This window comes from Rhinoraja longicauda, chromosome 38 (assembly GCF_053455715.1).
Source record: "Rhinoraja longicauda isolate Sanriku21f chromosome 38, sRhiLon1.1, whole genome shotgun sequence".
Classification (NCBI taxonomy): Eukaryota; Metazoa; Chordata; class Chondrichthyes; order Rajiformes; family Arhynchobatidae; genus Rhinoraja; species Rhinoraja longicauda.
Window position 1 is genome coordinate 13,577,859 of NC_135990.1, and position 12,660 is coordinate 13,590,518.

The 12,660-nt window shown below is 44.5% G+C and overlaps 1 protein-coding gene across 2 annotated transcripts in view; it reads left to right on the forward strand.

The window, feature by feature from the left end:
- LOC144610932 (GRAM domain-containing protein 2A-like) overlaps positions 1–12,660 on the forward strand; it is a 73,147-nt gene that overhangs the window by 42,940 nt on the left and 17,547 nt on the right. Inside the window, exons 4-7 of one of the 2 annotated variants that reach the window (XM_078429945.1) lie at positions 2,525–2,597; positions 5,425–5,528; positions 7,914–8,012; positions 9,294–9,365. In XM_078429945.1, the coding sequence (XP_078286071.1) occupies positions 2,525–2,597; positions 5,425–5,528; positions 7,914–8,012; positions 9,294–9,365 (348 nt within the window). Of the gene's footprint in view, positions 1–2,524; positions 2,616–5,424; positions 5,529–7,913; positions 8,013–9,293; positions 9,366–12,660 lie in introns of both variants that reach the window. The other variant, XM_078429946.1, reaches the window with a different exon arrangement.

Here is a 12,660-nt window from a genome sequence, read left to right on the forward strand (position 1 = left end):
AGTTATTACCGTGTGGTTCTTACAAACATAGCTTTTACAAATGTATGGTACGAGCGCGTGGTAAAGAACTGTATGCTCACCATCCTCCGAGCCTAAACTGACCCACAACCTCTGTCCACACGCTAGCGTCCTCCCATCTAGACACTCCCCATTACGCATTAGGTCACACCCACAAGCAGGCAAAAAAGACATAAACTAGAAATATTAAAACATAGCCATAACACAATGACAGTAATTGAATTAAGCATAAATGGCTCCTACAGAAGGGGATGAGAGTGGAGAGCAGAGGAAGGGATGGTGATGGGCTGGAGACCAAAGGTTGTCCAGGTGACACCAGGTGGTTGTTGGGGCAGGTAACATTGCCACGTTTAAGAAACATTTAGTCAGGTGCATGGATAGGATAGGTTTAGAGCAGGGGCCTCCAAACATTTCAGCATGAGGGCCACATTATATATTTGGCACATTTTTGCGGGGCGTAGGAAAAAATAAAGAAGTTTTATAAATGTAATGAACTCTGGCAGTTCTGGCACAAACAGTGAAGGCAGATTATCTGAGATTGTTGAATATATTTCTGAGTCCTCAAGGTTGTAATGTGCCCTGCTGGAAGATGGGATGTTGTTCCTAGAGCTTATGTTTGACTAATGGGCTTGCCCCCCCCCCCCCCCCCCCCATATCAAAAATCTTCTAACCCACCACTCTATCTCCAGGTCCCTCAGGTCGGCCGACTTGGGGCTACTGACTATCCCGCGGTCTAGGCTTAAGCTCAGGGGTGACCGCGCTTTTGCGGTTGCAGCTCCTAGACTGTGGAACAGCATCCCTCTCCCCATCAGAACTGCCCCCTCCATCGACTCCTTTAAGTCCAGGCTCAAAACCTATTTCTACTCCCTAGCGTTTGAGGCCCTCTGAGGGGGCGCTGTGAACTGTTTATGTATGTGCTGTTATGTTTGTGTGCCATTGTATGTTTGTTTCTTAGTACCTGATAGGTATATGGATAGGAGGGGATTGGAGGGTTATGGTCTGAGTGCAGGTAGATGAGACTAGGTCAGGGAGAATGGTCGGCGTGGACTGGTAGGGCCGGACAGGCCTGTTTCCATGCTGTAGTTGTTATATGTTATATGTTATATGAACTGATGTACAGCACTTTGGTCAACGTGGGTTGTTTTTAAATGTGCTATACAAATAAAATTGACTTGACTTGACTTGACCAAGTGTTGGAGTAACTCAGCAGATCAGGCAAGATCTCTGCAGGACACTGATAGGCGACATTTTGGGTCGGGACACTTCTTCCGATTTAAGAAGTGTTGTGACCCAAAGCGTTACCTCTCCAGTCTGAAGAAAGGTCCCGATCTGAAACATCTCCTATCCATGACCTCCAGATTTGTTGCCTGATCCGCAGAGTTACTCCAGCACTGTGTGTTCCATGCATGATTCTAGCATTACAGTTCTTTGTGTCTCCTTATGTTTGACCTTGTTGGGACTGTGTAGAAGGGCCAAGTGGGAGTGGGACAAAATTTAAACTAGGAGTTCAAGGTTGTCCCTGTGACCTGAGCTTAGCTGCTCCGCAAAACAATTTCCTATCTGCATTTGATTTCTCTCGAGTCGTTGAGATCACACAATGAATGCAATAAATCAGATTTATTGTCATGCGCAGTGGTACGTGTACAATGGAGATCATTCTTGTAGTGGCATCACAGGCACATAGACTCAGACAACACACAAAAACATAAATTATACATAAATTGTTTATCCTCAATTGGAAGTGAAGCACTGTCTGAAAGGACTCTTTTGGGTCCCTGGATGGTGGGAGAGGAAGAGGTAAAAGGGCAGTTGTTGCATTTCCTGTGGTTGCTGAGAAAAGGACAAAGAGAAGGGTGATAGAAGAGGAAATTGGGGAGTCTCAAGGAGAAAGGTCATTTGGGATTGCTGAGAAGGGAGGGGAGGGGAGAGGAGGGGAAACTGTTTTATGGTGGAATCTTGTTGAAGGTTGTGGAAACTCTGGAGGAGGATCTGTTGAATGTGGAGGCTGGCTCGTGGTGTGGAAGGTGAGGACCAAGAAATGCTATTGTCGCTCTGGGAGAGAAAGGGAGGATCGGAGAAGTACAGGGAATAGATCAGAATCCCCGTGACCTGCGTGGGTTTTCTCCAGGATCTCCGGTTTCCTCCCACACTCCAAAGACAGACATGTTTGTCGGCTCGTTGGCTTGGTAAAAATTGTAAATTGTCCCCAGTGTGTGTAGGATAATGTTAGTCTGTGGGGATCAGTGGTCGGTACATACCTGATGGGCCAAAGGGCCTGTTTCCACTCTGTATCTCTAAACTAAAGTTTTAAAAAAATAGTGGTGGGTATAAATGCCGGCCTTATCACCCACATGCAGATCTGAATCATGAGTAACCTAAAGATATGCAATATGCTGTTAACTGTGCTCAAGTTGGCTAGGTGACAAGAAAAGCATGCAAATACCTGCAAGGCATCCTGCAAGGCATCTGCTGTGCTGTACAACTGAAAGTCTTTCTTTCTTTTCAGACAATTAAAAAGTACAACTCTCAGTATCACAAACTCTTCAAGGATATCCCTGAGCAGGAGACGTTGAGGAAAGGTGTGTCTCTCATGTTGTGTGAGTTATTCTTTGGGATGTGGCAAAATAGATACTGACATTCGATCACCTCATAATTAATGTGCACATGCGGTCCCAGAACTAGAACTTTGCTCATTGGTTGCACCTGGGGAATTCATGTCCCACTGGGCTAAACTGTCGCGAGCTTTCCACTTAATAACATCATGAAAAAAAGGCCAATGTCACATTAGTCTCGAGTCAAGAGTGTTTGATTGTCATAAATACCAACAATAGAACCATAAAATTCTTACTTGCAGCCGCATAACAGGACTGTAGCACTAGACACATAGGTAATATACAACAAAAATTCAATAAATTAATAACCCCAATTCTAGTGCAAAAGAATTTCCTAAGTCCTTAGTGCGACCCAAGATGGTTCATTGGTTAGTAGAAACATAGAAACATAGAAAATAGGCGCAGGAGGAGGCCATTCGGCCCTTCGAGCCATCACCGCCATTCATGGCTGATCATCCACAATCAGTAACCTGTGCCCAACTTCTTCCCATTTCCCTTGGTTACACTAGCCTCCAGAGCTCTATCTAACTCTCTCTTAAATTCATCCAGTGATTTGGCCTCCACTGCCCTCTGTGGCAGAGAATTCCACAAATTCACAACTCTCTGGGTGAAAAAGTTCCTTCTCACCTCAGTTTTAAATGGCCCCCCCTTTATCCTAAGACTGTGGCCCCTGATTCTGGACTCTCTCAACATTGGGAACATTTTTCCTGCATCTAGCTTGTCCAGTCCTTTTATAATTTTATATGTCTCTATAAGATCCCCTCTCATCCTTCTAAAGTGTTGTTTAAGTGTTCAGGAGCTGATGGACATTGGGAAGAAGCTGTTTTCCTGTACCTGGTGGTCACAGTTTTCAGATTCCTATCCCTTCTTCTCGATGGTAGAAGCAAAATGAGAGCATGGCAAGGATGATGTTACATATTGTCTTGAGTATCAGCAAGAGGGTTATTACTGAAGGGTACAATAACCAAGTGTGTCTCGCTTTTACCCATCCCTAGGTTATTGGTTAATACTGCTTTCTCTTACAAAGATCACTCTTCAAAAAGAGCTCCATAGCCCCACAAAAACAGGCACAAAGTGCTGGAGTAATTCAGCGGGTTGGGCAACAACTCTGGAGAATATGGATAGATGACGTTTCAGGTCGGGACCCTTCTTAATTCTGAAGAAGGCTCCCGACCCAAAAAGTCATCTATCCATGTTCTCCAGCCTGACCCGCTACCTTACTCCAGCACTTTGTGTCTTTTTTTTAAAACCAGCATCTGTGGTTCCTTATTTCTCCATTGCTGCACAATTTATACCCTGACCACTTTTTGCTCCTGTGGCAGAAGATAAGGTGGGAAAAAAGCTGCCCCATCACAAATTGAACTTCTCATTAATAGACAATAGGTGCAGGAGGAGGCCATTCGGCCCTGTCGAGCCAGCACCGCCACTCAATGTGATCATGGCTGATCATTCTCAATCAGTACCCCGTTCCTGCCTTCTCCCCATACCCCCTGACTCCACTATCCTTAAGAGCTCTATCTAGCGCTCTCTTGAATGCATTCAGAGAATTGGCCCCCACTGCCTTCTGAGGCAGAGAATTCCACAGATTCACAACTCTCTGACTGAAAAAGTTTTTCCTCATCTCAGTTCTAAATGGCCTACCCCTTATTCATAAACCGTGGCCCCTTGTTCTGGACTCCCCCAACATTGGGAACATATTTCCTGCCTCTAACGTGTCCAACCCCTTAATAATCTTATACGTTTCGATAAGATCTCCTCTCATCCTTCTAAATTCCAGTGTATACAAGCCTAGTCGCTCCAGTCTTTCAACATATGACAGTCCCGCCATTCCGGGAATTAACCTAGTAAACCTACGCTGCACGCCCTCAATAGCAAGAATATCCTTCCTTAATGTCCCGCTTTCAGTCTGCATGAAAGACAGATGTAATCTGTGGTTATATGCAGGTAGTCAAGTGTTGATGGAGAAACATTCGCAGGAACAAAGGGTAAGAATTGTTGCTGTGTAAATAACCTTAGTATGAGGAAGAGACTGAAGGGTCCAAACAAACCTGTTCCTGGATTGGATTCCAGTTAAATGCAAGCTTCATTTAAGATGTTTAGGTTTATTATTGCACATGTAACGAGGTACAGTGAAAAGCTTTGTTTTGCTTGCTATCCAAACAGATCATAAATACGATACATGGGTGCAATCAGTTCAAGCTCAAGTACAATAGGTGGAGCAAAGATACAGAGTGCAAAATATAATTCTCAGCATTGTAGCACTATTCAATAGACAAAGTCCAATGTCCTCAATCGTGTAGAGGTGAAACGAACAGTACCCTAGCTTCATAGAGTCATGGCGTTATGCTACAAATGATGAATTCGTACTCAATTTCTCCTACCCATTCTGCTGAGAAATTGGGTAAGAATTCATTGCATGATTATGTAACAACTAGCATTCCTTTCATTTAAAAAAACACCCAAGGAATTTTACAGGAGCGTTATCAGACACTAATGCCAGCATCAATAGGGAAGTGAGGGCAGGTGACTCAGTGGGTCGACGTACCTGTTTCAGCTCTGTATCTCGAGAGTCTAAAGACAAACAAGATATTAAGGAGCACTGTTCGAGATGTGTGGGTGAGTTAACAACTCCAGCAGATATCCGCTTCCAGGGTCTGGGGAAAAACTCCCAAAAGTGCTGGATTTTGCCACGTAGATTGTTCTCCCCGCAAGTCGAGAGCACAGGGCTGACCAAACAAGAATTGTTTCAAAGGATTATTCTGACCCTCCGTCTGTATCCCTTGTGTCTTGCCAGTCTACTCCTGTGCTCTCCAGAAAGACATCTTAATCCAGGGTCGTCTGTACATCTCCAGCAACTGGGTGTGCTTCCATGCTAACTTCTTCGGAAAAGACATTAAGGTGTGTGATCCATCTCGGTGATGTTCATCTCATTTTATGTTTATTACAACTTTACTAATGACCACAATATTAATGAAATCACACAAAATAATCTTAAAGGGTCCTTTAAGAAGCTCAACGATTAAGAGAAGTTACCATTCATTTTAGTAATGATTTGTTCCTTATTTAAGATCATGGATTTGAAATTAATCCACAATGACATTTTTAGCATTAAACCACACTGCAGGCCTCAAAGATAGGAGTTTCGCCATCAACATAGGCAGTTATTCCTCTGCTCCAGCTAGCCTCTCCTGCGGAGTTCCACAAGGCTCAATCCTAGGCCCCATTCTCTTTTCTCTATACATGCTCCCCCTTGGCCAAATCATTCAAAGGCACGGCATTTCTTTCCACTGCTATGCCGATGACACTCAGCTTTACCTCCCCCTGAAACCCAACAACCAGTCAAATTTAAACAGCCTCTCACACTGCCTTGAGGACATAAAATGTTGGATGGCACAGAACTTCCTCCAATTAAATGAGAGCAAGTCTGAGGTCATCCTATTCGGCCCCCCCGACTCCATCAAATTGATAACAGGCAGTCTTGGAAGCCTATCCTGCCTAGTCAAACTGCATGTCAAAAACCTCGGCATGATATTTGACTCTGCATTAAAATTTGATAAGCAAGTCAACGCTGTGGTAAAAGCCAGCTTCTTCCAACTTCGAACCATAGCTAAAATCAAACCTTTCCTCAAATTCGACGACACAGAAAAAATCATTCACGCTTTCATTTCCTCCCGCCTAGACTACTGCAACTCCCTATACACTGGGATCAGCCAATCTTCCCTGTCCCGCCTGCAACTGGTCCAAAACGCCGCAGCGAGACTCCTGACGGGTACCCGTAAAAGGGACCACATCACCCCGATTCTGGCCTCTCTCCACTGGCTCCCTGTACGGTACAGAATCAACTTCAAGCTCCTCCTATTCACGTATAAAGCCATAAATGGACACTCCCCCCCCTACATCAAAAATCTTCTAACCCCCCTCTCTAACTCCAGGTCCCTCAGATCGGCCGACTTGGGGCTATTCACTATCCCACGGTCTAGGCTTAAACTCAGGGGTGACCGCGCTTTTGCGGTTGCAGCTCCTAGACTGTGGAACAGCATCCCTCTCCCGATCAGAACTGCCCCCTCCATCGACTCCTTTAAGTCCAGGCTCAAAACATATTTCTACTCCCTAGCGTTTGAGGCTCATTGAGGAGGCGCTGTGAACTGTTTGCGTGCTACTGTATGTTTTCATTTTTTTTTTTTCTATTGGAACCTAATCAAATGTACAGCACTTTGGTCAACGTGGGTTGTTTTTAAATGTGCTATACAAATAAAATTGACTTGACTTGACTTGACTTGACTCTAAAGCTGTTTGTGTAAGTGACATAAGGGGCAATAACTTTGAGATTCACCAAGAAACGAATTGTCATATGCACTGGGAATAGAGCAATGAAATTCTTACTTTCTTGCAGCTTTATAGGCACAGTAACGTAACAACTCAACACATCAATATATACAATAACCCAATAAAGCAATAAATTATCAGTAATACTAGGTAACCAGACCATAATACAGTAGTACAAACGATATAAAATCTATAATAGATCATTGCTGAGGTAGTGCTTTGGGTAGAGTTGTGCAGTGTGTTTCAAGAGCCTGATGTTTAATGGGAAGAAGCAGCTTTTCATCATCATCATATCATCATCATCATCATCATATATATACAGCCGGAAACAGGCCTTTTCGGCCCACCAAGTCCGTGCCGCCCAGCGATCCCCGTACATTAACACTATCCTACACCCACTAGGGACAATTTTTACATTTACCCAGCCAATTAACCTACATACCTGTACGTCTTTTGAACCCGAAGTTCATGGTTCCAGTCTCCTGTACCTCCTTCCTAATGTTAACGGCAAAATGAGAGCATGATCAAAGTGGTGGGGAGATCATTACTCATGATGGAAAGGACAATGTCCAACATTTTCTGCCCCAACAGCATTGTTACATTTCCCTGTGTAATACTGTCCACCACTATGAAGTGCTTTGAGAGGCTGGTTATGGAATGCATTGAATCCAGTCAGCCAAGCAATTTTGACCCACTGCAGTTCGTCTACAGCCACAACAGGTCCATGCCTGATGCCATCTCCCTGGCCCTGCACTCATCATTGGAACACCTGGATATTAGAGAGACAGCTATGTCAGGCTTCTATTCATAGAGTACAGCTCTGCTTTCAATACCATTATCCCATGTCTAATATCGAGCTTGGTACATGACGCAGGGTGAAACCAACCTATCAGCCCCATCCTTCTCACCTTGCGGTGCTGCCCTGAAACAGACTAACTGTTGTCGTTTCCCTTTCAGGTCATGGCATCAATTACGTCAGTCGTGTTGGTCAAGAAGCATCGGACAGGCGGGCTGCTGCCGAATGGACTTGTGATCAGGACAAGCGCAAATGAGAAGGTGAGGCCAAGGGTTGGCTCCAGGCTAGGCCTGCACGTGGTGGAAGGGAAATGTGTGGCAGGGAATGTCATGGTGCAACTGTGGACATTGTTGGTGAGACCACACTTGGAGTATTATTTGCAGTTCTGGTTGTCCAGCGATAAGACACCGAAATGAGTACAGGAAAGATTCACGAGGATTTTACCAAGGAATGCTTGAGTTGTAAGGAGGGACTGGGATATGAGAGACTGGCCATGTAAAATTGAAGCAACTCTTAAACTTCAATCCTTTTCTAATAAGGACCATCCTCCTTCCTACATCCATTCAGTGATTTGTATACAAGGACACCCAGATCCATCTGAATACCAGGACTTTTCAATCCGCTGTCATTGAAAAACTCTTCTAGTGTTTCTGCCTCATGCTTTCCCACATTAACCCATATTCATCTGCACTCTCAAAACCCATTCGCTCTCTGTGTCTTTCTCATAGCCCATACTTCGCAAATCAAGTCCAGTCTGTCTGTAGAAAGGTCCTGACCCAAAACCTCTTCTGTACATTCCCTCCACGGATGCTGCCTGACCCACTAAGTTCCTCCCACACTTTGTTTTTTGCTCAAGTTTATTGTCTACACAAGTATCTTGCTTTGTATCATCAACCATATTACAGTGGTCATCTCCTAGTTCTGACCTTAGCTACCCCCTTGGTCTTTCAACCAGCCTCCTGATGTTTAAGGTTTCTCTGGTACATCTTTGGTAAAGTCACCAGGGACCAAGTGACCAACCTATATGATCCTTGCATGGGCTACAGAAGTTGCATCAGGGGCTAATTCAGTGTAATGGGGATATGGTAGGGACATTTCAGAATTTTAAAAAAAGTACAAAAGGAATGAAATTACTCGTATGTGAGCAAAGATGGAAGTATATTTAGTGAATGGGGATCTCTTTTGTAGGAGTTTAAATATATAACATTATAACAGGAGAAGGAATGCGAGGAAGAGCAAGAGGAAGATGGATGGAGAGGGGACAAGAGTTATGGAGAGAGAAAAGAAGCGGGAGAGGGGAAGATGGAGGGGGCAGAGACACAGAAAAGAAGTCAAGATAGCGAAAGATGAGGGAGGGTTTGGGAGGATGTGATAGTGAGAAGAGGAGAGGGTGAGGCAATGTGTTGTGGCCTCTTTCTGCACTAGAAGTTGAATATATGTATAAAGAGCGAGAGATTTATATCAATGCAGCGCGTCAGAGTGCGGGCTTTGTGCTGTGAATCTGTCCCGTCTTTAACAAGGCTCTCTGCTCTTCACTGCAGCACATCTTCGTCTCCTTCATCTCGAGGGACAGTGTCTACGATGTGTTGAAGCAGGTCTGCTCACATTTACAGGTAGGTTTTCAATCATAGCCGGAGATGATCAGGTCCTGGTCTCCACCACTGTATAATAGTTTGCCAGAAAGATCCCACTGTGATATTTTGAAGAATGGGGTATTCTCCCATGGAATCCAACTCATTATTTATTCCTCATTAAAACAGATCAGCTGGTGGATGGCATCTTATATGGTGGGAGCTTCCTGTGTGTAAAATGGCAGTCTTTTATATTATTGCAGCCAATAGCCGTTCAAAAGTAATTGTAATTGGGAACATTTCGAGATTGCAAATATGCTATTTAAAAACAAGTGTGCTTTCTCTTCATAACTTTAGAGATATAGTGTGGAAACGGGCCCTTCGACCCACAAAGTCCACTCCAACCAATGATCGCCCATACATTAGTTCTCAGGACAATTTACAGACGTTAATTAACCTACAAACCTGCACGTCTTTGGAATGAGGGAGCAAACCAGAGAACCTGGAGAAAACCCACACGGTCACGGGCAGAAGGTGCAAACTCTTTACAGACAGTACTCATAGTCAGGATCGAACCGGGGCCTCTGGCGATGTAAGGCAGCAACTCTACCGCTGTGCCACAGCGCTGCCCACAGTCCCTGACCTGCATTGTAGAAACTGAACAAGAATGCTTTAATTACAGATGAACTGTGCTTGCCGCATAACTGAAATTCTCTTGCACGTTAATGTTTTACAGAAAGTGTTCTTCTCTTTCCCTATTTATAATTGCCCCACCATTGGCAGCCCCAAATTCTGGCATTCTCCTCCTAAATGTCTCAGCCTTTCTCCCGGTTTTCCTCCTATAGGACACTCCCATGGCTGCCACGTTGCACCTGATCCCGTTGCTGTGAACTGCCCTGTGGCATTTCATGATTATATAAATATGCAATTCCTATATCATGCGCATGTTGACGGAATATTTGGAATGCCTCTGTGGTTTTAGATTATTTGCAAGAAAGGTTTCCTGTTACGATATGTTATCTTCCATTTTGGTGTTGGGATCAATACATTACAAATGCTAAAACATTGAGATATTTTTTAATGGTTACCTGGTTGCTGAGGTAGTACATCCTCAGGCATTGGTACTCCATGAAACCATGCATTCTGATTGCTCTACCTGTAGCTGTATGAATACTCAAAGATACTTTGTTGTAGAGGGCCCTTGGTCCGTACATCATTGCTAGTACATATCTCTGGTACACGTCCAACGTCTCAATGATATAACAGGTTTGGATAGTTCTGGTGATTCAGGCAAGTTTTTAAACATTAACCAGTGAATTGATCCACTCAGGATAACAAGAAGAGTCAGAATTGGCTGGCAAGATTCAACATTCTCCACGACTTACTTATAAATGACCTGATTGACCACAGTGGCCGACAAGTTGCAAATGACCACTCATTGCCAGATAGTTTGCGCTGCTCTGCTATTACTCAGCTGGTTCAGTCTCTGTGTGGTCTTCAAAATGTTGCCACATCTGGGTTTTTAAACTCCACACACAAAGTTAGGCCTAATACTTATATAATTATGATTAGATTATACTTGGAGCAAAAGCAGCCTTTAAATGTTCCTGCCATGGTGTTCAATAGTTCTGATCCAAATGGAACATCTAAAGTGTGATCTCACCCTACGAGTTTAGTTAAGTGTAGATGGGCTATTGCATGCTAGCCAATCGTAGTGCTTGTTAGTAGTAGTCCCGCCTAGTACGTGCTTTATAATATTAAGAACTCGCCTACGTCAGGCAGTAGACGTAGCAGCTCGGTGCTGTAATGTACTGCAGGTCCTATGCTTCAATAAAATGATGCGTTGTATCTTAGCGTGTACTTAAGCAACTTATTACATGGTGAGTTCTTAATATTATAAAGCACGTACTAGGCGGGACTACTACTAACAAGCACTACGATTGGCTAGCATGCAATAGCCCATCTACATTGAGTTTAGAGATACAGCGTGGAAACAGGCCCCTCGGCCCATTCATAGCAAGAGGATTTGAGTTTAGGAGCAGGGAGGTTCTGCTGCAGTTGGACAGGGCCTTGGTGAGACCGCACCTGGAGTATTGTGTACAGTTTTGGTCTCCTAATCTGAGGAAAGACATTCTAGCCTTAGAGGGAGTACAGAGAAGGTTCACCAGATTGATCCCTGGGATGGCAGGACTTTCATATGAAGAAAGACTGGATAGACTAGGCTTATGCAAGAGATCAAGATTCAAGATTCAAGATATCTTTATTTGTCATCCAATATTGGACGAAATTCAGTCACCCACAGTCCAACAATAAAAGCATTAAATAGGCATTAAAATTACACAACCCCAAAAACACACAAAAAAAGAAACATCCATCAAAGAAACATCCATCACAGTGAGTCTCCTCCAGTCCTCTCCTCACTGTGATGGAAGGCCACAATGTCTTTCCCTTCTCCTGCCGTCTTCTCCCGCGGTCAGGTTGTTGTGGTTGCAGGCCGCGCCGGACGGTCCGCAGCGGCCCGAGCCTAAGGCGAGTCGCAGCCGCTCCCGCAGCCTCCGAAGACGGCCGGCTCCGCCGATGATAAGTCCGATCCTCGCTGGAATTTAGAAGACTGAGGGGAGATCTTATAGAAACATATAAAATTCTTAAGGGGTTGGAGAGGCTAGATGCAGGAAGATTGTTCCCGATGTTGGGGAAATCCAGAACTAGGGGTCACAGCTTAAGGATAAGGGGGAAGTCTTTTAGGACCGAGATGAGAAAACATTTGTTCACACAGAGAGTGGTGAATCTGTGGAATTCTCTGCCACAGAAGGTAGTTGAGGCCAGTTCATTGGCTATATTTAAGAGGGAGTTAGATGTGGCCCTTGTGGCTAAAGGGATCAGGGGGTATGGAGAGAAGGCAGGTACAGGTTACTGAGCTGGATGAACAGCCATGATCATATTGAATGGCGGTGCAGGCTCGAAGGGCCGAATGGCCTACTCCTGCACCTATTTTCTATGTTTCTATGTTTCTATGCCGACCAGCGATCCCTGCACATTAACACTATCCTACACGCACTAGGGACACTTTACATTTATACCAAGCCAATGAACCTACAAACCTGTACGTCTTTGGAGTGTGGGAGGAAACTGAAGATCGCGGAGAAAACCCACGCAGAGAACATACAACCTCCCTATAGACAGCACCCGTGGTCAGGATCGAACCCGGGTCTCCAGCGCTGCAAGCGTTGTAAGGCAGCAACTCTACCGCTGCACCACCGTTTGTAAAAATGTAAATATGTAATATTTTTGTGTTGTCCCCCTCACTGTCCTCATACCCTCACTCAGCAAGGGCAAT